This window comes from Parasteatoda tepidariorum, chromosome 2, assembly GCF_043381705.1.
Source record: "Parasteatoda tepidariorum isolate YZ-2023 chromosome 2, CAS_Ptep_4.0, whole genome shotgun sequence".
Lineage (NCBI taxonomy): Eukaryota > Metazoa > Arthropoda > Arachnida > Araneae > Theridiidae > Parasteatoda > Parasteatoda tepidariorum.
This window is the reverse complement of record NC_092205.1, coordinates 29,082,641-29,108,388: the sequence shown is the minus strand read 5'-3', so window position 1 is coordinate 29,108,388 and position 25,748 is coordinate 29,082,641. Positions and strand designations below refer to the sequence as shown.

General features: G+C 28.2%; 2 protein-coding genes across 4 annotated transcripts in view; one reads left to right on the top strand and one right to left on the bottom strand.

Moving 5' to 3' along the window:
* Nucleotides 1-2,410, bottom strand: part of LOC107449622 (Zinc/iron regulated transporter-related protein 102B) — a 16,842-nt gene extending 14,432 nt beyond the window's left edge. The window contains exon 1 of one of the 2 annotated variants that reach the window (XM_016065208.3): nucleotides 1,974-2,410. In XM_016065208.3, the coding sequence (XP_015920694.1) occupies nucleotides 1,974-2,069 (96 nt within the window). In that variant the 5' untranslated portion in view covers nucleotides 2,070-2,410. The remainder of the gene's footprint in view (nucleotides 1-1,973) is intronic. The other variant, XM_071177398.1, reaches the window with a different exon arrangement.
* Nucleotides 2,395-25,748, top strand: LOC107449621 (protein interacting with PRKCA 1). Of its 2 annotated transcripts, XM_016065204.3 has the most exons (11): nucleotides 2,395-2,769; nucleotides 4,546-4,637; nucleotides 9,602-9,842; nucleotides 13,814-13,880; nucleotides 13,960-14,049; nucleotides 15,550-15,666; nucleotides 19,699-19,832; nucleotides 21,197-21,289; nucleotides 22,217-22,317; nucleotides 24,998-25,092; nucleotides 25,331-25,748. In XM_016065204.3, the coding sequence occupies exons 2-11, from the start codon at nucleotides 4,555-4,557 to the stop codon at nucleotides 25,642-25,644; spliced, it is 1,335 nt and encodes a 444-aa protein (XP_015920690.1). In that variant the 5' UTR covers nucleotides 2,395-2,769; nucleotides 4,546-4,554; the 3' UTR covers nucleotides 25,645-25,748. The 2 variants fall into 2 exon arrangements, with proteins under 2 accessions (XP_015920690.1, XP_015920693.1); XM_016065207.3 differs by lacking the exon at nucleotides 4,546-4,637 and having other exon boundaries at nucleotides 2,609-2,769.

Genomic DNA, 25,748 nt, shown 5'->3' with positions numbered 1-25,748 from the left:
AAAGTAAACAACAAAAAAAAATTCAGAAGAAATTATTAAAATTTTTTAAGAATATCTAAATGTTCCAATTAAATACCTTTACCTGATTTGTTAAGACATTTGAAAAAACTTCTTCTAATCTATAGCGACCCTTAACCGAAGTATGCATAACATAAAGTCAAACTAGCAGTGTAATGTGTAATTTTTGAAACTACAAATCATAATGTATGTATTATTTTTTTAAGTCATCATACACTATGATTCATAGTACTTATTATGAAATTATAGGCATTTTTGTTATAAAAAAAAAATAATCAGGAAATTCAATTGTTTTACAATCCTAACTCTAACGCCAAATTTGAAAAAGAAAATAACTGTGCCAAAGAAAGTAACAAAGAAAAAGTGAAAGAGAGAAGTTATAACATAATTGTTTTTGTTACATCATCATAGATGGACATACAGCCCAATACCTTCCTCTGAAGATTTCTCCAGAATGGCTTCAGATTTATCTTTGATCTCCAAATTCTTTTCATTAATTGAAGAAAATCGGACTCCACTGAGTTAGCCCATCTCAATTGTGGCCTTCCCTGCTTTTTTGTTCCAGTGGGCTTCCTTTTTATTATATTGTCATCACTAATTCGAATCATGTGGGTCATCCAAATCATTCTATTTATTTATATGTATTTAATAATATTGGGTTGCTTATAAATCTTGTACAGTAGGAAGTTAAATCTCCTTCTCCAGTTATTGCTTTCATTCCCACCACCAAGTATACCCACAAAATCTTTCTCTCAAATATTGCGATACAATTTTCCTCCAGTTTTGTCATTGTTCAAGTTTCAGAAGCGTAAGTCAAAACTGGCCAGACAAGAGTTTTGTAGATTAAAAATTTTGTTTTACTAGAAAGAAACCTAGATTTAATAAATTTTCTCAGCCCAGATATAGTCAATTTTTTATTTCAGGAGTCATTCTGTTGTCAATAGTAATAATTGATCCTAAGTAAGTAAAACTCCTTATTGTTTCAAATCTATTTCAAGATAGGGGACTGGGACTCTGTTTCTTGAGAAAAACATATATTTTGTTTTCTCTACATTTATGACTAAGTTCACTTGTCTTGCAGCCACCTCAAGGACAAGAAATGCCTCTTTCAGGGAAGGAAAGGAACGAGCAATTTCCTCAATATCATCAGCATATGCAAGTAGTTGTACTGATCTAGTAAAAATGTGACCACTGGTATTGATGTTTGAATCACGAATAACTCTCTCAAGTGTAATATTAAAAAGATAGGAGTGAGAATCTCCCTGTTGAACACCTATAAATGTGTCAAAATTTTCTGACAGACCCCAGAAACTTAATCTTACACTTTGCATCTTTCCATGTAAGTCTCGTCAATTTAATGAGTTTCGAAGGTATTCTGTGCTTCAAAAAGATAATTTCTCTTGATACTAAAGCAGCCTTAAAATCAATAAAAAGATGGTATGTCTCAATGTCAAATTCCATTGACTTCTCTAAAATCTCCTGAATGGCAATCAAATCAATATTGTATTGTTCCATCTGTTCTAACAGCAAATGCAAAGCTTTGGCCAAAGCAAGAACGTTCCCGCTTCCAATTCATGTTTTGTTATAACTACTAAAAATTCCCTTTCTATTTATCAATATTAAAATTAATTTAATAAAATATAATAATTCAATTTAAATTTACTATTAATCAATAATTAATACAGCACATCAAGCTTTAAAAAAATCACTGAAGAGTTTTATGTGCACCAAGTAAAATTGATATAGATTTGTTTTAAATTTCTCATTTGTTTCTAACATTTATTGATTTTAGTTTTTTTGACATGCAATAAATCTTTTATTCAGAAAAGGGAAGGAAAAAAATACTCTGATTTAGATTGCTTACAATAAAATACAAGATTTTATTTTTAAAAAATGTGACATGCATGCAAATATTAATTTTATAGGCAACCAAAGAACATAGCATGAGTGATTACCTCAGACAAAGATACAATCAATGGAATCATTCCTGCCATATAACATCCTATTAGCATGGCAGATGATAGAAATAGCAACACTAAAACCTCTCCCATGGTTGAAATAAATAAGAAAAGAATTAAATATTTGCTAATTATTTATTTTCTCATGTTTCAAGCAATAAGAGAGAGATGGAACTGTTCCTTCGATAAGCTTCACGCGTGAAAAAGGATTTAGTTATGTGGCAGGTGTACCAAAGACCCATAAGGAAAAAACAGTATTAGTGATTACTGGTAGAAAATGGGAACAACTGGTTCAATTCTTTTATTTTTTTAGATTAAAATCTCCATGATGCGTGAATTTAATGAGGTAAACGATGACGATTAAAGTATAATGTAAACAAAAAATAACTTGCAAACAATCGACGTGGAAGTTGAAGTTGCAGTTGTATGTGTATGTTGAAACGCTTGTAATCTCTTACTTTTTACCTAGACTCATAAATTCATTAAATAAGTTAATTTGACACACTACTGACAGCTAAAAACTGTTTTTTAAAAATATATATTGTATTCAATGTATTGTGCATTTTGTAATCATACCTTAACATTTTTAATTAATAAAACATCGAACAAATGTTATAGACGTTAACCGAAACTGTTGTTTGTTTTTGTTGATGTGGGGTTCAATTGTTTTTTTGTTCTTCTTTCGGCTACTTATAATAATTTAACAAGAATTCAATTGCTGTGTATTATATCAAGAAATAAAAATGTTAGACTTGGAAAACGATGATTCATTTTTTATGGAAGAAGATAAAATGTAAAAAGCTCCTTATGCAATTTTAAATATATTGATTTAAAAAATATTTAGTTAGTGAATACGCTTTTTGTTTTCAACAAATCGAATTCAATACACATTAAGGAGAATGCGTGTACAAATTATAATTTTTTGTACAAATTTTGAAGTGTATTTGCTTTTATGCAAAAATTTTATAAATTTCCGTAGCATTTTTTTATTGTATTTTAGATTGATATGCACAACAACTGAAGGTATTTGTTACACTAACTCCTATCCCTGTCGTAGCCTCTAAAAATCTCAAATTTGTTAGCACTTTCGGACGAATCTCGATCTAAGCTTTCTGTAGTTTTATTCTTATAAAACTTGTTCTAACAAACCACAATTTAGGTTAGAAATATGAAGTTTTGTTTGTATTCACAATTTTATTAGCAAATCTTTCTATTGGATTTTCTAAAACATTATTTTATCTATAAATTACTAAAGGCATTTTACTTACTGTAAGAACTCGTATGACTTAAGGGGTTATTTCCACATCAGTATAAGTTCAGGCTTACTACTCTGCCTAAGGTGTCAAGAGGCTTTTTAATTTGGAAAAATATAAAAGAAAAACATTTTCTACTTTGCCCAACGGTGGCTGTGATTTATACCTTTTGATTTCTTTTTTAGTTTTTTGCTAAAAACCACCATCAAGTCATCAAAACTTAGAGACAGTTTTGACGTATTTACTGTAATCTTCCCTAGCTTTTTAATATTCTTTAAACTGAAATGTAATAGTCGATTAAATGGTAAAAATTTACAATAGGCTACCCCACTTATTTTGGAGAATTATGTTATTACAGAAAACAGGCAAAGTGAATTATTTATGAGATTTTCTAATGACAAAAAATGGAGATTGAAATAATAGTTAAGTGAAAAATTTTATATGTAATAAATATCCCAATGTACAGTGCTAAGTCATATAGGCAATCTTGACTCTGACTTATTAAACTGTATTATTTTAAATAAAAAACAAGATTTCAACTTCTTCTACATATTAACACTGTTTAACGTTATAATGACTTCTTTATTAAATTTAAAAAAGATAAAATTATGTAATTCAATAATTAGTTTTTTGAATCTTTCACCCTCTTTCTAAAATCTAGCTATAAGCGACCAAAATCTTGCCAATTTATAATGCTATCTGTCTAATTTACAGGTAGGGAAATCTCAGGTAAAGGCACTTTTACTTAGCTTAGGTGGTGTATATATAAATAATAGAAAATTTTCAAAATAATATTCTTCCTATAATTTTTAACAACATCGGACGTTATCAAATCTTATACATTGTTGAAAGTCATCAACAGGTATTTGGCATGTATCCTCTCATGTTATTCTATCAGTGACTGTTATTCGTATAATATATTAATTGTATCTAATATTTTGTCCTGTTCAATATTTTATAGTTGATTTGTGTGCATTTATCTTATTTGTATTGGATATTTACTAGGTATGCTAATTAGAGGTAGTTAAGAACAAAATTATTACACATTACAATTTAGGTAGTGTAAAAACCATTTTTGCTTATGAATTATAAATCATTTTATTTATATTTTCTAACTTATACAGTTTTGAAAAGCTATTTTTATTTTGGTTGCTATCAAAGCAAATTGAATAATTAACAAACAACAGTAACATATATTTTACATTTACATTCCAAATTCAAATAAAAATGTTAAAAGTTTTTTTTAAATTTTTTTTATCGCAATCTGACATGTTGATGAGTGTTTTATTATGAGTGTTTTATTTTTATTTTCTAAGGTGGTGAGGATGTTTTCAACAGATTATTCAAAAATCCATATGTCTGATCCGGATGAATGTGGGCCTTATTTTCAGTACATGGAAGATCGCATGTAACTTTGTTTTGCTTAATTTCATTTGTTTTTGTTATTTTGTTGATTTTGTTTTGTTGTTTTGGCTTGTTTATTTTAATATGCTATTTAGTAATATGCTTTTATTTCCTTTTATTTATTTTGCTTTGTTTTTCAAAACTTATTGTTTTGTATTATTTATTTTTGTTCTTTTTTCTTTCTGCTAAAAAAATTTACACAAAACATTCATAATAGTTTTCATTTTGTTCTCAACAGTAAACATTTGTAGTTTTTTTTTTTTTAATAAGTGCACAATATTATGGGCCAGTGAAACTATTGAATAAATATTATAATTCAGAATTGCATCAGTTAATTCACATTTATTCAGTTGAAGACTCAGATTTTGGCATTGTTATAAATTGAGCCTTAATATTAACTTCGCTTTAAAAATGCTTAAATCTTCGTATAGAGTTTCAAAGCGATCTCTTGCAAAATTTTATGCCTTCAGAAATGTCTTAAGATATCATTTTCTTTTCCAAAATTGAAGTTTAGAATTTTTTTTAACATATGTATATTTATATGTTACATTATGGAGAGAAATTACCTTGATGCATGCAAAAAAATGAAATCTATGTCATTTGATTTATGGGAAAACAGTCACTCTTACAACTATGAAATCTTGCCTTAAAGTTGTTGTTTGTGGTAGATAATTGAGCACAGAAGAACAAGATTACAATGTTTTATGTAGAATTTTAGGGCTATGCAATCCATTGTATGAATAAGAAAATTAATACAAATTGCAATACGGTAACTGTTTGGTTTAAAAAAGTAAAATGGTATGTAAACTACATACTTCATTAAAAAAAAAAAGGTTCCCTTCATTGGAAACATGCTGATTTTTGTTGCAAACATAGAAGATGTTGCCATCAGATTATAAATTGATGAGAAAAATATTTAACATTTATTCAATTGCTTTTAAATTACAATGCAACTCCATCTTTGCTATTTTTAAAATAAAACTTCTTTAACAGAATTAAGTTAAGAGTTAAATTTTTTTCTCATTTATTTGTTACTTTGCTTCTTTGTTTTGAAGAAAGGGAATTAAAGTCCATTTTTTTATCAATATATGTCATGAAGTAACCATTTAAACAATGTCACACTTTTTTTACTTTAAACAATCTGATGAGTGTTTCTTGATGGTCGACAGTATTGGGTTACTATCTCTAGCCTTACTTACAATATATCCAACTTGATTGAACACATTCAACCACCATCTATCTGTGTAAAATGCAATTATACTTAAATTCTAATTTAATACTATCAGTAAAATGAAGAATAACACTAACACGAAATTAGTTGTATTAACATTGATAGAGCAATATCTTTATAGTTATTATTATTATTATTTTTAGTAAAATTTTATCACCTGCACATGATTAAAGTAGATTTAAGATATTAATCAATATCTTAAATCTAATCAACAGAGCTTAAAATTTTTTCTTCTAGGAAAAGGTTTATTTTTGTGGCACATGGTAATTTGAAGTCCAAAGAATTCACATTTCGAAAACGACTTTGAAATTTAAAGTAAACGTAACCGGACACTATTTTAATGAATTTTTTGTGGCAAACTTATATAAATAATTTAAACATATCATTTTAAGACTCAAAATTTTTTAAATTTCTTAATTTTATTTACTCAAAAAAATGTAATAAGAATTTTTAATAAAAATAATTTATCCAATGCTGGCCAAGTACCAAATATAGTTATGCCTGTGTAAGTTGATCACTTACATTGCTTTACTTTAGTGGTCAATTTAGTCAGATGATTAACATGTTATCCTAATTTTTTTTTACATTCTTATTAAAATGTTATCCTAATATATATACCATATTATTTATGAGTCATTTTTTTTTCATTATCTCATATAGCATGTTATTCTAAAATATATACAGTGAAACCCCGATTTTACGTTTTCTGTCGGACTAGCGATAAAAAACGCTCGAAGCGGAATAACGTAAAATCGGGGTTAAGAAAAATCTATGCATATTTTAAAAAATGAACACCTACCAGTTAAATTAGTGGAAAAAATGAGTAATCTATACTTGCTTTTCGTTTCTAGCTACAATTTCGTATACAGCTCGTTCAATACTATCAAGTTTTTGCAAATTTGCTTCGTGATTTGCATTTGCAAGTAAAAATTGTTTTAGAGTTTTTATGCTTTGTATCGCTTGACCAGCTGTTCGCACGTCTTCTGTTATTTCATCGTCATCAGCACTATCGTCGGAATCAGGCATTAAATCACTTATGGAAGGGATTTCTGAAGTAATGATATCTGTGTCACAGTCGATGTATGCATCATCGACTTCCGGAAGGTCCTCAACTTCAAACACGCTACCTTCTTCTTCTTCCAAAACAACAGCGCTCTCCTCCTCCGATTTTGAAAATCCTGCTTTAATGAATCCATTGATAATGCACTTTATGTCGACACTGTCCCAAGCTGAAGATATCAAATTAAGAGCCTCAAGAACATTAATTTTTGCCTTAGAAGCATCCTGAAATTCACCAGAATCAAGAAACATTAGAGATTTTCTAACCAGTTGCTTCCGGCAACTCTCTTTAAATGATCGTATAATTCCTAAATCCAGTGGTTGAAGTTTGCTCATACAGTTAGCTGGAAAAAACTCTATTCGCACGTTTTTCAATTTAAGGTTTAAATGAGCAGTGCATTGGTCTAGGAATAAAATTATGTTGGGCTTTCGAAAATTCATTTTCTTATCCAGTTTTTTAAGAAACTTTTTAAATAATGCTTGCGTCATCCATGCTTTTTTGTTTGAAGTGTAATCGGTAGGAAAACTTTTGATATTTTAGAAACACCGTGGTTTCTCTGCTCTACCGATCACAAGAGGCGTTAACTTTTAGCTTCCATTGGCATTTGCACAGAGCAAAACATAAAAGCACATTTTTAAAAGCTTTCCTCCATGGCAATTTTCATCTTTAATTGTCAATGTCTTGTTTGGCAATAGGTTAAAAATCAATCCCGTTTCGTCCGCATTAAATATTTCACTTGGATTATAGCCCTTTAATAAATTTGGCAGAGTTTCTTCTTTCCGCTGTTACACAATTGACATATCTATACTATCGGATTCGCAACAGATAGATTTGAAGCATAAATTGTTCCTTTTTTTTTAATCGATCGATCCAGCCATTTGAGGCACTGAAGCCTTGGAGTTTAAGCCTTTCAGCAATTTCAAGCGCCTTTTCTCTCAGGATGGATCCATATATAGGAATCTTTGCTGCTCTGGCTTCCTTGAAACAGTTCATTAAAATTTTTTCTAACTCATCATACGGAGATGTTTTAAGGGTTTTTCTCTTCTTGGCATATTTTCCGAGTTTTTCAGCGTTCAGTTCTACTGAAGCTTCTTGCTTTAAAATCATTTGCAAAGTTGAATAAGCAATACCCAAAGATTTAGCAAGATCAACTTTAGTGCCATGAAATTCATTAGCTTTTTCGATGATTTCAGCCTTTTCGGCTAGAGAAAAGCATTTTCGTTTCGACATCTTCTTTCGAGAAAAGAACACGATGACTGAGGTTTCGAAAATGAGATAAAATGCTATAGCTTTGAAACTCAAACAAAACCGACTGAAAATCTAATTTGGTATGCTAGCACGGAAAAATGAGCAAAAACATTTCGAATAGAATAAAAAAATTTTTTTTTGATCTGTTTGTAGAAAAACGCATCAAGCGGGATTTTCATAAAAGGGGTAACGCAAAATCCGGGATTTTTTAACATTGTCGGTATAGGCAATTTTCACGGATCAGCAGAAAATGACGTAAGAAGCGGGATAACGTACGAAACGGACAACGTAAAATCGGGGTTCCACTGTAGTATGTTATTTATGTTGTTATAAATATCTTATATTTTGAAGTAAAATAAAGATAAATGCAATTTTTTAACATGATTTTAAAATTATATTTAGAAAATATCTCATAAATGTTAAGAAAGGAAAATAATAACAGAATAAATTGTAATATGTTGCATAAATTTAAATATTAAACTAAAACTAACTCAGTGGCGCGACAGCCCATTAAGAGGGCCAAGGCCGACTGTGCCCATCTCAGTTTTCTTGACCCTGGGCTCTGGGGTGCAGGAGCATATGTTCCGGTCAGGTGGTCAGCCGAACGCGGAACCCCCAGTGTTAGTTCCCAAGCATGCTTGGTACTCATTTTATCGACCCACTGAAGGGATGAAAGGCTGAGTCGGCCTTGCCCGGCCCAAGGATCGAACCAAGGACCTGTGGCACGGCAGCGCGAAGCGCTACCACTCAGCCACCGGGCGTCAAATATTAAACTGGTCAGTTAAAAATATTAGATATAGATATTTTGTTTATTATACACATCAGTAATTCGTTGTAAATATTTTTTTAAAATATCTAATGGTGCATGTGTAATAAGAAAACTACCTTTTTTTCTCGATTTTAAAATTTATTTTATTTTACTTAAAAACCTATTTATTGCAAAAGCTTATATAAGTTTCCCTTATGCTCAACTCATAAAGAGATTTAGGTTGTCTAAATACTATTTCACTAATTTCGTGAAGGTTCAACACATAATATGTAAGTATAAACAAATCTCTGAGTAGGTTTTTTTATCATCATATGAAGAGTTTAAAAATAGCGATCAAAGTTTACTTATATGAGTAGTTAACTTAAGAGATAGACAGACTTTCAGGTTACAAAGGTTTCATTCATTTGATTTATATGTATTGGATAAATTCAGTTCTTTATTACAGAGGTCAACTGACATGTTTGGTCAACTTGTCAGGTTTCTATGTATTTGACAAGTTTAGTATTTGATATTTGAGTAAAATAATTGTTCATTTGAATTGAGTTTTTTACAATGTTTATTATGTTTGTATGAATATTTTAAAGTGTGTATATCTCTGAATTATTTTAAAATATTAATGCATGTATTTGGGTTTTACTTTTAATAACGATTTGTTTATAGGGGTATGACCCTAACATCTGGGTGCATCAATCTTCAGAAGGATGACAAGAATTTGATTGGAATAAGTATTGGAGGAGGAGCACCTTTTTGCCCTTGCCTCTACCTAGTACAAATTTCTGAGAATGGTCCAGTTGCGAAGGATGGAACCTTGGAGTGCGGAGATGAAATAACTGCCATCAACGGAGAAACGGTTAAAGGCAAGAGCAAAGTGGAAGTAGCCAAAATGATTAAAACTGTTAAGGTAAACTTTTTTTACTTGAATAATCTATAAATAATATATTTCATATATTTAATAACAACCCAAAAAGAAATAGAACATTAAAGAAAAACTTTTTTCACATCCCTAGCAACCAAAAGTAACATGATCTAAATGCACTTTTTCTACACTTGGCCAATAGCCGACCATCAAATGTTCATTGTAAATTTAAGAAGAAATTCTAAGTCAAACAATTGTGAAAATTTTTGTTTACGAAATTAGCCAAGCATTTTTAAAGTGAGTTTGGAACAGGTTTGTTGTGCATTTGCACCCGGCATTTTGAAATTGAGAAAAAATTGTTTAAAAAACAGGTGTAGATGTGCAACAAATCTGTTCAATGAATCCTGTCTGTCTGCATAGTTTCTATGCTACATACTTAACTCAAACTTATGGTTTGCTATTGTATCCAGCATGAGAAAAATAAGTTATAAATGATATGCAAGTAACTCTAACAATAGCATTGGTATAATTAAATTTCTTGTCTAGAATTTGAAATTTATGAGTCTGTTTACAAATGAGAAATATAACTGATACCAATGCTAATAATAGTTATTATCTTAAAATTATAACTTAAGGGGACACGGGACCTTTGAAATGAAAATTTATGAAAACTTGTTTTTTAATTTAATTTTACTATTATGAACATAATTTATTTATTTTTTAGCATATTTTAGGAAATAGGCCAAGTAAAAACAATTTTGGTCAAAATTTTTTTAAAAATTTAATAAAATATGAAAATTTAAAAAAATACAAAAATTGTCCCTTGTGTCTAAAATTTCATCCAAATAATTTAAAATTTTTTCTTGATATAAAGACTCTCTAGCATCAGTTATTGTTTCACTTCAACAGATTTTGAGAAATTTTTTTTTTTTTTAGTTTTGACGCTTTTTTTTCGAAAATTTTCATTTCCTCCTACAGTTAAAGTTGTATAAAAAACTTTATAATTAATATTTCGTGAAAACAATGCTACATTGTCTTTATAACAGTCATATGAAGCATATGAAAAATTTTCAGGCAAAATTTTCAATTATTCAGACACAAGGGACAAATTATAGAAGTAAATTATGCAAAAAAAGTTAACGGAGAAAAACTACTTTTTTTGTGTAAATTAACTAAAACTCACTGTAATAGCTATAATATCATGCTTAAAATATAAAAAGAACTTCCGATGTATTCTTAATATAATAAATGCTAAATTTTTACCAATACAAACGATTTTTACATAAAAATATTGTTCGTTATGCATCATATCAATATGTCATATGTAACCTTGAAACAAAGAAAAAAGATTATTTTTGTGTGCATAAAAATTACACTAAAAACATTATTCTCTATAATTTTAATAAAACAAATAATATATTTGATACCAGATAAATAAAAAAATTATTGACATTGACATAGGAAAAGCATATTGCAGAATTTCGATAACATGCTAGAAAATTTCATACATTTGAATTCAAAGTGCCCACAATTGTACGGTTAAACAAAAGTACGGTTAAAGTTAATTTGGCGTTGCCAAACAGTGTCACATTATACTAATTAAAAAATATTTTATAGAAATATTGATTTGAACATAAAAAAAAATCAAAATAAGCTTGATAACTACAATGTAAACAAACAGACAGCTTATGGAACGTCAAAAGTGCCACGCCCACTTTTCAGAAAAATAGCTATAAAATCATAAAAAATCATCGTATCGAAAAAATTTGAACAACACGTGATTCAGGCTGACTATCTTTATATTTTTAACAAAAAAAATTTTTTTTGAAAATTTTATGATTTCAAGGTCCCATGTCCCCTTAAAAGCAAAATAAATATGAGTGGGAGGGGGGGATCTGACATTGCTGTTGACAGGTTCTTCGTCTAGTGTTATGTGGAGATGGAAAAATTACCGCAAAAGGGTAAACAAAAAAAGCATGATTTGGTAAGTAACCGAATGTGGATCAGTGCAGTAAGATGGGTACAATCTGATGATTGATTCCTACTTATTTCATAAATGATACATTCTTTTAAATTTTTATGAAATGCAAAAATTTATAATTTAAAAAAAAATAAATTGAAATCCAAATTTGATTTTCCTTTTGATGTTAACGTAATATTGTTATTATTGAAACACAACACAAATGAATTTTATATTAAAGATACTATAAAGTGTAAATTAATTTTTATAAATAAATTATGAATAGGGCCCTATAAATTATGCGGAAATTTTTTAAAAATTATGCGGCTAGGATGCGGCGATTTTTAAAAATTATGCTGCAAGGATGCGGTGTCTTTTAAAATTAGGCATGCAGGTTGCGAATGATCCAGAAAACAATTGAAACTGAAAANTTCCGCATCTTCGCATAATTTATAGGGCCCTAATTATGAATTATTACTAAAAAGATTTTTTTTTAAACCGAAAAATTTATTAGAACCCATTTTTTTCTTTCTTTTCCTTGCTTTAAACCTAATACCTAGTTAGGTTAAACTATTCTTTGGATTCACTGTTTCTTTTAAGGTGAAATTTTTCAAAATATCAATAAACAAATTGTAAATGTTTGATCAAAACCTTTCTCTGTTTTTAAATATGCTTTTTAATTACTGTAGCTGTAAAAGTTGTCCCTTTGCCGTACAAGTTTCATTAAATCAGTCCTTTGGTAGGTGCTTCCCCAATTTTTTCCACATATGGTTATGATCCCTTTGTAAGCTTACTTTGACTTTCCACCTTGCAAATTTTAAATGTATGAAGTGTCTCTGGATAAAGCTCTTTGATTCTGCTGGTACTTAATCATCACAGTTATCCGAATCAATTATGGATTTTTTTTCTAAATAGATACTTTAAGTCCTTGTGTAATAAAATTTATGAAAAATGTGTTTATTATTATAAAAAGTTTAATTACCCAATTTATTCACAAGCAGTTCAATTGTTTCTTTAAAATGAAACTAAAAGTAAGTTAACTTGCAAATTTTTCGTCATTCGTACAAATCATACATTTCGTTATTTCGTCAAATCATACATCAGAATTTTTCAAGCTATTGCAATTTTTTTATACTCTCTGTGTGATTATTTCAAATAGTTTACTTTCTTTTTTTTTTAAAGAATAATTGAAAAATAGCTTTTTAAAAATATATTTATTGTTTGTTATAAAATCAGTCTATTGAGCTTTTTTCTTCTGTGCTAAAGCAGAATAATCTTCAACTACTTCTATACATTTTTATTTCAGAAAATTATTCCTATCTTCTAAAAAATAAACAATTAAAGAAAGTGATTGATTAAATTTAGTTATATGTACCTAATATACTGCCTAAGGTAGGTACTGTGATAATAGGTTTCTTATGGCTTCCAGAAACAGAATCATATTTACGGCTGTTATTGTTAAGCAAAAAAAAAATATGTAGGTTTTACCGATTTCCTGCCTTAGAATGACAATTACTTTTCTTTCTATTGCTTGGAAATTCTATTTTTTTCACTTTCTTTATAAGTTTATTTTAAAAATTGAAAATGTGGTATTTTTATGTCTATCCTGATTTAGAATTAGCTTAGACATTGAAGTTTATTTAATAATTAAGAGACGATATGCATGCATTTTACTTACTACGTAATAATTTTACGTTGCAATATTGTCTGTTCTTTGGAGTTTTTTCTACCAAAAATAAGTCCATCATATTTAATTGAAATTAAAACAATTTACTTTTTTTTATTAATTAATCAGTTAAAATATTTTCAAAATTTATTTTATTACTTTTTGTCAAAATGTAGTGCGTGCACTCATTTTGTTGGATAATATCAGTTTTCATTGGAATGACAGTAGTTGTTATGTCGATTATTTGTTAATAATATTTATTTAATAAAGCATATAATGTTGTATATTTGTGTAATAAAGCCTAATTTTCAATTTTGATTCCATTGATTGTGAAATATTGGATGAACAATGAAATATTGAATGAGCATGTTTTTATCTTATCTTTGGCAGGAGGAAGTTTCAATAGCCTATAATAAACTTCATGCTGATCCTAAACAAGGGAAGACATTAGATATCAGTAAGTTAAATTCAATAATCTTAGTGTAAATAAAGAAAAATTGCTATTTTGTTTATTTATATTTTCACATTCCTTTCAGTTCTGAAAAAAGTAAAGCACAGAATTGTTGAGAATATGAGCTCTGCCACAGCAGATGCACTGGGTTTAAGTCGAGCAATACTTTGTAATGGTATGATATGCACTTTGAGATGAATTCAAAACCAAATTCTTAAAATTTTTTAAATTCCCATTGTATGTTTTTTCCCCTTCATTCTATGTAGATTTTTGGATGTGATTTATCTTTATCCTTTCTTGCATAATATTCCTTTTATCTTGATGTAGTGTTTGTAAACAATATGATTCCCCAGCTTTAAATTTCTGTCTATTGCAACACATTCATTTTAGTTCAAATTATAACAAAAGCTAATAAATTTAATGGCAACTGCTCATGATTATAAGACAAGTTGAGGAGGAACATCGTTAAATAAATGTCAATATTATTTTTTATTTTAATTGTTAAGAAAGGCAATTAAGGTTTGATTCCATTAACTAAATTCTTTCCAAAACAGTGTAAATCCCCCTCTGACTTTTTAGATCTGAAATTATCTGATAATTTGTCTGATGTTAGGTCACCCATTAAAGTATTTAAAAAAAAAGTTGAGCTGGCTCTTAAATTCACTTTCAGCTGACTAAATTGTGTGTGACATGTCATGTCTTATATTCTGTTGACCTGCAAGTATTGTCAAACATATCATTGATAATAACAAAGCAGAACAAAAAGCAAGCAAACTTTCCCAGATACCGTTGGCAAGGTTGCTCTAGCCATTTCACCATGTCCATTATCATATCTATTGCATTGTCATCATATCTTTAAAATCAATTCGATCCAACTTCATTGATTCATTCGTCATCTTAAATTTTTTCGACGCATTTAATTATGCACATCAACTCATTTGTTCGATGAGCAACAAACCTAACAGGCCAGAATCATTTGTATTTGAAAGAGCTTAAAAAACTAATGTTGGACTGAAAAAATAAATATCAACTTTTAAGATTTTTTTATTAAGTGTCTCCTTCAAATATAATGTTTTCTTATGAATTTTAGTATTCGTTTTTTGAATGAATTATTTTTCAAATTTATAAGAGATTTTTGACAATAAAGGAACTTTAGTTTGTCATGTAAGCATTGCTCAGACCCTCTTTTATCAGCAAAAATAAACAAATTAGAAAAAAACCTTACATAATAGGTTATGCCTAGGTTAACTTTACTATGAGTTTACTCTAATTATGTCCAGATAAGAAAGTGCCCTGAACATTGACAACCATTTTATCTAAGGTTAATAATAAATTTCACAATTTCAAAAGAACTATATATAATTTTTACATTCTTTGAATAAAAAAACCATTTACTCAACATTTTCAGCGATTTTAATTATTTATTTTAATTGATAAAAAAATTTAAAAAGAATAACTATGATGAAAATCCTTGGTTTTTGAAATGATTATATCTCTAAAATTTCAGCTATCCAAAGGTATCGTGTTTCCAATATGGATGAATAAAGTTTTACTCTATTTTAATTATTTTAAGTTTTAAATGTCTATTTTAAAAGTAAGTTCATTTCTTTATTGTGCTGGGTTTTTTTATGTATGTAGATAATTAATTTTCTTTTCAATACTTATCTGTTGTTAGATTCTCTAGTCAAGAAGTTGGAAGAGTTAGAAAGAAATGAATATGTTTACAAAGGCTTGTCAGAGCATGCAAAACTAGTCCTTAGAGCTTATTTTGAATTGTGTCATGTTTATAGAGGTAAAAACATATATCTTTATCCTATGTGTTTAACAAATAATGATCTCTATTTGGTTAATAGCTTCATCAATGTAATGCTTTATTTTACATCTATCACTGCTATAGATTCCTCTCTTCAAGAACTGACAATTTTGGTTTCTCTTGCCAACCATTTTTTGTTATTTAATTTAATCTTGCATAGTAAAGACTTTCAAGTGTTTGTCTTAAAAGTTTGAATTTTATTAATCTGAATGACCACTTTCTATTTTTAAATGAATTTAAGTGTTCTTTTTGTCTACTGTGTCTTCTCTAAAACAATGCAACAGTGACACACCCAAGGATAATTTTATTTACCCACCAGAATGACAATGTCTATATGTGTAAAATATATTTATATTTAACTTTATGTTTTGATTTTCAATGTTAGCTGAATACTCATTCTCCGTAAGGGGTTAAAAATTTAAATTGTCAATGAATCAGTACTGAACAACAATACAAAATCTTGCACAAAACTTAGACACATACTAACTCAATTAACAGGGTGCGTAGCGTTTGTAAAAAGTACTTAAAGGTGCTTTTTTGGAGATTTCGTTTTTAAAAGCTTTTAAAGGTGCTTTTTTCAGCTGGTGTTTTTAAAAAGTGCTTTTTTTCCGAAATTTTTTTTCTTCTCCCTTCAGTGATATCTGGTGGATCCCATGCATTTCACGAAAAATGGGGAGTTTGCTACGTAATCATTCATGCGGACTTCATGTCGTACCCACGTTATGACTTGTGCATGCGCGCACACTTTAAACCGAAACCCGAGTGCTCCAATTCGGATAGAGAATATCAGATCCTTATGAAATGTTTTTCTTTTTAATTTATTTTAATTTTGTTCTTGTTTATTTTATTTTACTTCTAACACTTTTTTTGACGTAGGGGGTAAGGGTACTTTTGTTCTGAGTTCAGGGTCAAGTTGAATTCACTCGGTGATGTGGGAAAGTACTGATTGTTTCGATTTACGCCCGTTTCTTTTTGGGTTTTTTTTAACGCTAAAACTGTTTATAAAAAGTTTTTGTTTTTCAATAATATCATTGATTGAATATGAATTTTTTGAGTGCTTGAAAATTTTTGTAAAGTGCTTGAAAAGTTTTTAAAAAGTGCTTATTTCTGATTCAAAGATTTGGCTACGCACCCTGATTAATTAAGGTAAAATATATCCAATTTTATAAATTTAATATTATTTTCTGTCTTCACTGATGGTCTAACATTATTAAGCAAAACATGTTTTTAGTCATCATCCCATCAAAATAGCAATTAACTGTATCTAGTATCTTTTGAAATGATGTTATTGCACAAGGCCAAATCATGATGGTTAAAGCGAAGCAATTTTTTTTCTCTGGTACTTGTCTGTTTCAGAAAACACCTCTTTCCATTATACCGGTATTTAAACTGCACAGTATTAATGCAATTTTAATTGGTGCTAAATATACTAATTTTACAGTTTTATTTATATCAATAGCGCTAGCTCTAAGCCAATGAAAAAACACTATTTTAAATTGTCTCTCTTAAGCAATCTAATTGAAATATTTGTACAATTTTTAGCATCGGGGGCTAAAATTGACCTTTTTTTCTTACCACTATCAAAATTTCAGGATGATGGAACAGGCTGTTCTGAAGTTATAAACGACACACGTGCACATTCATATTATTATTACAAATGCTATTATAAATGTATAAATTTATTATAAATTTGCAACGAAATAAATGAATAACTTATTTTACCTTTTTTGAATTATAATATGATTTTTACAGTTTAAATTATCTTTCTTTTTCTTTCTTTATGTTTTTAAAGCAATCTTTAGCTTTTAAGATTAAAATTAGATTTACAAAAAAATTAAAATGCATTTGCAATTGTATATTTAATCTGTGTTTTTCAGTTAACAGTCAACCAAAAGTGTTAATTTTACCGCTTTTTATTGAGTTGAGTATAAAAGTTAATTTATTATTAAAGGAATTAAATTTGGAAGAATTCTTGTGTGCTGTTTAAATTAATTTGTATTCATTTTTCTAATTTGGTTAAAAAAATCTAATTACTATTAGAAAATTTTGGTTTCTAATTATATATAGAAATTCTTACTGAAAAATTTGAGTTTTATATGATTTTAAGTTTTGAGTTTTATTTGAAGTTTTGAATATTTTAAGTTTAAGTTTTTTTTTTAGTTTTATATGATTTTATTTCTGTTTTAATAGTTTATCTTTTTTTAGAAAAGGTTTGTAATTAAGGATTTTATTATTTATAAAATTATTCTAAGTTTCTAAATCGTTCCCCTTGGGATCCGAAAAATTGTTTGCTCGGGAGAAAGACATGATTATTCAGAAATTAAGTGCTGTAAATTGTTTTCACTAATAAAATGAAATAATTAGATATGCATAACGTATTAAAAACAACATTAAGGCTTTTTTTAATGTTAAAAGTCTTTCAAGCTATATTTGAAAGGCAGATTGTTAAAAGAAAAAAAAACGTACCTGTAATATTAAAAGTTTATTGGCTGATAATTTTGATTAAAAAAAAGTAAAACTTTTTCTGAACTATTTCCTAACTAGAGCTCAGTTATAGCAGCAGCAAATTTGGAAAAATTTTTCCATTTAATTTAAAGACTATGTTAGAAACATGATATAGCCCCCATTTTCAGTTAAATAGTCTTATTTAAACTGTATATATATATATATATATATTTGTTATTATATATGTATATATTTGTTATTAAACTGTATAAATAGCCATATTGTTAGAAATTCAATGAATAATTTCCTATTGGCTAGCTCCAAATTCAATTCATAATCTGAAATATTATGAATTGTTGTATTAACTTAGTGTTACAAAAATTATGGTAATGTATGTAACAAAATTTATAAGAAAGCATCTGGTACCATTTAGCTATTGAAAAAGCGAGTTGTTGCAGTTAACAATACAGTAGGGAACCGATTATCCGGAACGATCGGGACCATCACTACTCCGGATAACTGATTTTTCCGGTTTTCTGAATCTGTACAAAAAGCCGTTTTTTTTATTGTTAAACCGAACTAAAAAAAAAATATAGGAAATAAAATAATCTTAAAAAGAAGAAAAAAAGATGAAGTAATACAGTAATGATTATTTCTAAAATGATGGTATGGTAAACATCTTTCAAAAAAGAAATAAAAATCCTANAAAAAAAAAATATTATTAGGAAATAAAATAATCTTAAAAAGAAGAAAAAAAGATGAAGTAATACAGTAATGATTATTTCTAAAATGATGGTATGGTAAACATCTTTCAAAAAAGAAATAAAAATCCTAAATTCTTATGAAGAAAAAAAATTTTTTTTAATGGCGGGAAAATTTATCGAATTTCGTTCCGGTTTTTTGGTTTTCCGGTTTTCTGATTTCCGAATAACGGGTTCTGTACTGTATTACCATATTGTGAACGACTCATAATAATACACTCAGTTATTAGTCAAAAGCATTAAAAAAATCGTTTAGAAAATTTCTTCTTTCCATCTGCCTCTCGAAAATATGTTCCTCTCCTTATTCTATTATTTAGCACTCTTTTTTTAAGTAGAGTTTTTGGAATTTAAGAGCATTTTTAGATGCAAATAACTGGCTGTGTGTGGCAAAATGGGTGTTCATTTTAGGAGGAGGTTTATTCTTAAAAGACTGCCAGAGAGTTTGCAAGTTTCAGTAATGGGAAATGTCAGTCATGAGATGAGATTTCACTTTATTCTCATTTTTTTAATCAACCTTTGGGCCTTTTTTAAATATGAGTCTTTCATGTGGGCATTTTGCTAATTTTTCTAATGTTGGAAAACTGTACAAAGTTAATTAATGAAGTGGAGTTATGTTGTACGCACAACTGCCATTATTATTGGAATATAGATTAAGTAAATAAAAGCGGCTTAGTAATTTCTTTATTCTTTTTTTTTTTTTGCCAAGCAAATAACTTGCTTCATTGATTGGTTATGTTTTTGTAAAAAAAAAATCAATGGGAGAAAAACTTATCTATCATTAAATCTCTTGTGTATTGTTTTGCAGCATTTGGTGATGTATTTGCTTCGATTGGTGTACGAGAGCCTCAACCTCGAGCGAGTGAAGCATTCACAAAGTTTGGTGAAGCGCACAGAAATATGGAAAAATTGGGTATTAGATTCTTAAAAACTGTCAAGCCTGTAAGTGTTTTTCTTATTCATTTGCTTTTTATTTTAGGATGTTATTGCTGAATTATAGTATTTTTAAGGGTACCTTGTAAATGTTTTTGTTTAAAAGTAACTTTTCAAGAGAGTAATTGTACACTTTTTAGTTTTTTTGCATTTGTTATTTTTGGAGGAATTTCCAGGTGGACAGGACCTGTTTTTCCTTTGCTTGACCCATATTCACTGTGTCATTACTCCCAGGGAGAATCTGTTTTCTTCATTATTGACTTGCCAAAACTTAATAATCGTAACAGATAGCAATCCAATCGTCATTTTTGTGAAAAGGGACACAAACCATTCTTTTACTTGAATTTAAATAACTTTCATACCCAATCTGCTTATAAACAATTGCTTTATTTCTAGATATTTTAAATTATAATTTATTCATGATATCCACGCTCCTGGAAAGTCATGAATTTTAGTATTGAACAAGATTTGTAATGAAACGTCATGATTTTTATTATAAAAAAAAACATGGAAAGTCATGGATTTAGGTCGCCGAAAAATCTAATTTTTAAAGTGGAATCCCACCCCCTTCAATTTCATTGTGTTCCAAATATCTGAATTCCTAACAAAATCACTACTCACGGTCATATTTTATTAGAATATAAAGTGTCTTTATCATGTTCTTTAAAAATTATGGTGTTCTTTCAAAAAATGAAAGAAAAAATATCATTTCTAGAGCGAATTATCTTTTGTACTTCTGTGATTTAAGAATTTTTATTATTTATTTTTTGATCAATTTAAATTTCAAGCCGAAGCAAGCCAATCATTGGCGATTTTTTTTAAATTTCAAAATGAGAACAGACAAATAAGGAGTATTTCTTTCCTTTCTGATGAACAAGAAAAATATCTTTAGAATATAATTCTGCAGAAAAGAAAAATTTGCTTGTGTATTTTTTTTCAGCTATTTTATTGCTTCAAATCTTTCTTTACTTTGTTTTTTAAATTTAAAATCTATAAATATGAAGATGCATAGTATAACAGTTTTGGTTATAATTATCATTTCAATGAATGTTATTATAATGCTTTTTTAAATTTACTGTTACGTTTTTGTCGGAGAAAATAGTAACTTCTTTAAGTCATGAAAAATTATTGGAATTAGTCATGGAAAATCATGAAAAGTCATGAATTTGAAAATCTAAAATGTAGCAGATACCCAGTATATTATATATGATTTAATAGATATTATAATCAATTCTAATAGATTATCTATACATTATTTTTTATTCATAATTTTTTTTGTCTAAAATAGGTCATTTAAATGGAATAAAGTATAAAAACGTTTTTTATCCAACAATTGTTAGTTTAGTTTAATTTTTTATTTTCTTCAATTTTAGATGTTGAGTGATTTGGGTACTTATTTAAATAAAGCTGTGCCTGATACAAAGTTGACCATAAAGAAGTATGCGGATGTTAAGTTTGAATACCTGGTGAGTACCTTACTTCCTCATAGGATGTTTTTTTTTTAAGAATTTTTGACTGAGAGAAAAATTGTTTTATGTCTGTTTATAGCAATCATTGTTCATCTAAAATTAGATTAAATTCATAATTATCTTGGTTAGAAACTCTCCTGTTGTCAATTGATTACACTACTTTTCTCAATTTTCTGTCCAATACGGTAGCTAAAATTATATATATTTATATATATAAAGTAAAAACTAGCTGTAAAAAAGTATGGCTAGTAGGAAGCTATAAAAAAAAGTAAAAATATCAACATTTTTAGAGAAAAAATGTCCTAGTGCCGTGTTGAAATATTAAATTAGATAATTTAAAATTATCTATTTTTCATTCTCTTCTTTTTTTTATTATGAAATAACTAAGCTTTATGCTTATGATGTTTCTGTTATTACATTGTTTATTATATTTAATGTTCCATCACTGGTAAGCTGTAGAGGGTTTTTTTCCTTTAAAGTTTAATAATATTTTTATTGACTGCTCTAATATTTTAAATATGATTCAGTTTTTTTAATAAGAGCTAACCACTTATGAAATGAAAAATTATTTGTAAACTCATCTTGTAAACATAACTACGTAAATAAATCTTTCTTATATATACAGATTTTACATTTTGAATAGACTTGCTGTAGATGATGTTATGAACATGTTTTTGAAAATTTATCTCTTAATGTTTTATTATTACAATGACCTTTCAATTGTTTTTTCGTACGTCAGTGAAATTGGTGTTTTCTGTGGTATTGTACATTTACTTGATAAAATAATATTATATAATGCTATTATTTTATAGAGTTGTACATAGTGATTGCAATTAAAAAGTTATTTGATAATTATCTCTTTTTTCATTTTATTGTATATTTGTGTGAACTGATTAAAGTGTAATGTCTTGAATTTTTTTCCAGTCTTATTGTTTGAAGGTGAAAGAAATGGATGAAGAGGAATACACTTATCAGGCTCTACAAGAACCACTATATCGTGTAGAAACTGGAAATTATGAATACAGGTACGAAAATTAAATAATTTCTCTTATTTTGTTCTAATGATTTAAATTTTCAATTTCTTTGTTTTTAAGATAAGTGTACAATACATATGTTTTACATTAGATCAACAATGAGGTCCATTTAAAATATAAAATGTAAAGTTGCCTTCGGAAATGGAAAATGATGGTGAGAAACAAAACTTGAAAACTGATGTAATTAAAATATAGAGGCAAAAATGGCACAAGAAAAACTACTGTGACTGAGAGGGCCGAATCAATGTAAAATGGATTTCCATGTGCTATGGAGAGGTGGTAAGAAACTAATGTGGTTAACAAGGAAATCAGCATTTATATGAATGAAGCAAGATTCCAGGGTATCAAGATGAGTTAAATTGACTAGTGGAAAAAATAGTTTTGGCATTGTTGAAATTGAATTTATAACTAACATTCCAATAATGTGCAGCAATTGTTGATTTATCGTATTCTTGATAATAGACATCACTCACCTTAACCTATTAGGCACAAAAGTTATCTCTTTAGAAACCAACTACTTATTTTTCCAGCTATCTCTTCATTGATTAATTTAATTTTAATTAATGTGGCACTAAATAAGAACTATAATTATCTTTTATTAATTTTAATGAGAATGGAAAATATTTATTAAGTATTCAAATTTTATTATGAAACTAGACATAATAGGAAAAAATTCACTTTTTTTCTATTCTTTTTATTGAAAACAATAAATTCACTGTAATTGTCTGAAATCTTTATAAGTAATCGTCAATATCTGCCAAAAGCTGATTCTAAAAAAAATTTTTGTCAAGTTGTTGATAACGACTTTCCTATTCATTATTCCCAATCTGGGAATTTTGGAGTGAAGTATAATCGAATTCTCTTATTACTTACTCTCTCTTTCAACAACTTATTATTACACTTTATTATCTACACCTTATTACCTCTCTCTTTCAACACCTTCACATTAAATATGAATGCAATGGAATTACTACTCAGATTTGTCTGATAGTCCTGTGTGATAGAAGTTGGTGGTCTTCTGAGAAATCTAACTATTGACAATTGTTAGATAATCGAGAGCAGTTATCTTTAGGAATACTTTCACGTGTGTAATGAACTCGAGTATAATACTATTTTTTTTTACTATTTTTTTTCCAGCACTTTAACTTTGTTGAAAACTATGTGAGGTAAAGAATTTAGAATGACAGAAACAATTAGAAATAATTTATTACGAAAATAAGTTCTAAAAGAATCTATAAATAAAAAGTAAAAGAATCTAAAAATAAAAAGTAAAGTAAATAAAGAAAACTGTTGAGTATTTGACAAAATGACAAAAAATATCTGTTTAAATTAATCATAGACGCTCTTAGAAAAGAGGAGATAGTGGTTTGTTTTTTTTTTTACAAACTCTCTGACTATGGCAATAGGTGAAGAAAAAATGTCTCATCTTGATTTTTTAATGTGTGTTACTGTAGCTCTCATCGGTGAGAGAAAAAGAGAATCAATTTCTTCATACATACAAGACATCTGCCGAAACCAAATTATGATGCGAGATTCGAAACCCTTTTGTTTAAAGTAGATATAAGCAATCTAGATGCAATGTTTAAAAAAAGTACTCGGTTTATCTTGTATGAAATGTTTTAAGTATTAAATTATGTATTAAATGTTAAAAGTTTTCATTGAGTCCTCACTTACAAAATTCTGGGCAAAATAAAATTTGGAAAGAAAATAAACAAGTTATAGAAAACAAATATATTATATTTTTTACAACTTTTTTATTATTTAAATTTACTTGTTATGTCGCAAAAAAAATTCTCTAATTGTCCAAAAGTGTGAAATAGTCCAAAGTTAAAGAATCAAAGATGTTGAAAGAAAATGTGACTTTAAGTTTACCTATCCTTCAGCTCGAATCATGTTTGGGAATAGACTATGAGAACGAAACTAAATTATATTTTAGCACAAAATCTTTTATTCTGCTTCACATGAAAATTATTAAATGCAATAGTTCTAAAAATAAAAAGATATTGTCATTTGATGCAACGTTGCTTTATGGATTAAAAAGTCAAAAGTTCATTTTAACACTGGATTGTCTTGCTAAAAATTTGTAATTTGTACAGAGCTTTTCTTCACCTACCATAAACTTCCTTAATCATATTTTTATATGACCCCTATATTGGGTAAATAAACTGGTTCCATGATCTAGCATCTTCTTACAGTCGATGAATTATTTGCAATTCCCGGTTCATAAATATTTTTAAAGATTCACACTTATAATCATACAGTCAAACATTTCTTTGAAGAGAAATAAAACAATAAAAGAAAAGATAAATATTTCAATGTTATAAGAATTGGAGCATATGTTTGATTGAATTAAAGGAAAGACAGTTTGTGATTTCTTTTTCAACACTTTCTATTCTCTTTTGAATTATGGAGTCTTTGCATGGTTTCTGTACATTTTACTCTAATGGTTTTGTTTTTTAAATATATTCAAAACATTTTATTTTTTGTTAAAACTTAAATATTTACAATGAAGTAATTTTTAATAACAGTTAATAGAATATTAACTATTATTAATTATTTAACTACTCTCTAAACTGCTCAAGAATTCAAAAAGGCAAATTTTCTATTAATGGAAACAGATATCCATATGAATTGTAATTTAATTCTAATGAGCAAATTGGATTCTTTTTAGATTAATCCTCAGATGCAGACAAGATGCAAGGCTGAGATTTTCGAAACTCCGATCTGATGTCCAAGTTAAATTAGAGCTTCTTGATCAGAAACATGGTATATATTTACTGATCTGTTGTTTTAAAAATTAAATGAGTTATGTGGTATGGCCTGTAGTTATGTGCTACAGATTAATATGACTATATTTTCTGTTGTTGTTAAAATTAGAATCTTATGCGGTATCCATAGTCAGAAAATTTCTTGTTCTGGTATATGCTTGTAATTGATAAGCAAAGCTGTCAATAATGTCTTAGCAAGTGAAAGGAGGATATTTATGGGTTTTGTTTCTTTTCAGTGCAAGATATTGTATTCCAAATGAACCGCTTACTCTCTGCACTATCCCAATATAATGAGAACTGCTATCAGCTGATGCAGGAGACAAACGTTTTCCCCATCGAATTAGATCTTCCACAAACCACATTCCAGTATCCAGACGCCGTTCTACCACCTGCCTATCACGACGAGGAGGAGGAGGACGATGATGATGAACCCCTAGTCATGGCAGAGGAGGCACTTCCTCAAAGCAACGATGAGTTGCTCCTGGAAGGACTGCTGGGTGCCGAAAAAATCACAAAGGATCTTGCCTCAGTGAACCTACTTGGAGATTGATTTTGCATCAATCAGACAAAAAATTGTTTTGATGAAATATATTTTATTTATTATATTATATTGTTTTGGCATTTAAGAAAACCATTAAATTGGAAATATATTTA

Bases quoted from the DNA above. Each gene is read 5' to 3' on its own strand.
- LOC107449621 (XM_016065204.3), top strand. From the start codon at position 4,555: ATGTTTTCAACAGATTATTCAAAAATCCATATGTCTGATCCGGATGAA. The intron at 21,290-22,216 runs GTGAGTACCTTA...ATTTTTTTCCAG, and splicing joins ATGTTAAGTTTGAATACCTG to TCTTATTGTTTGAAGGTGAA. The intron at 25,093-25,330 runs GTATATATTTAC...GTTTCTTTTCAG, and splicing joins GCTTCTTGATCAGAAACATG to TGCAAGATATTGTATTCCAA.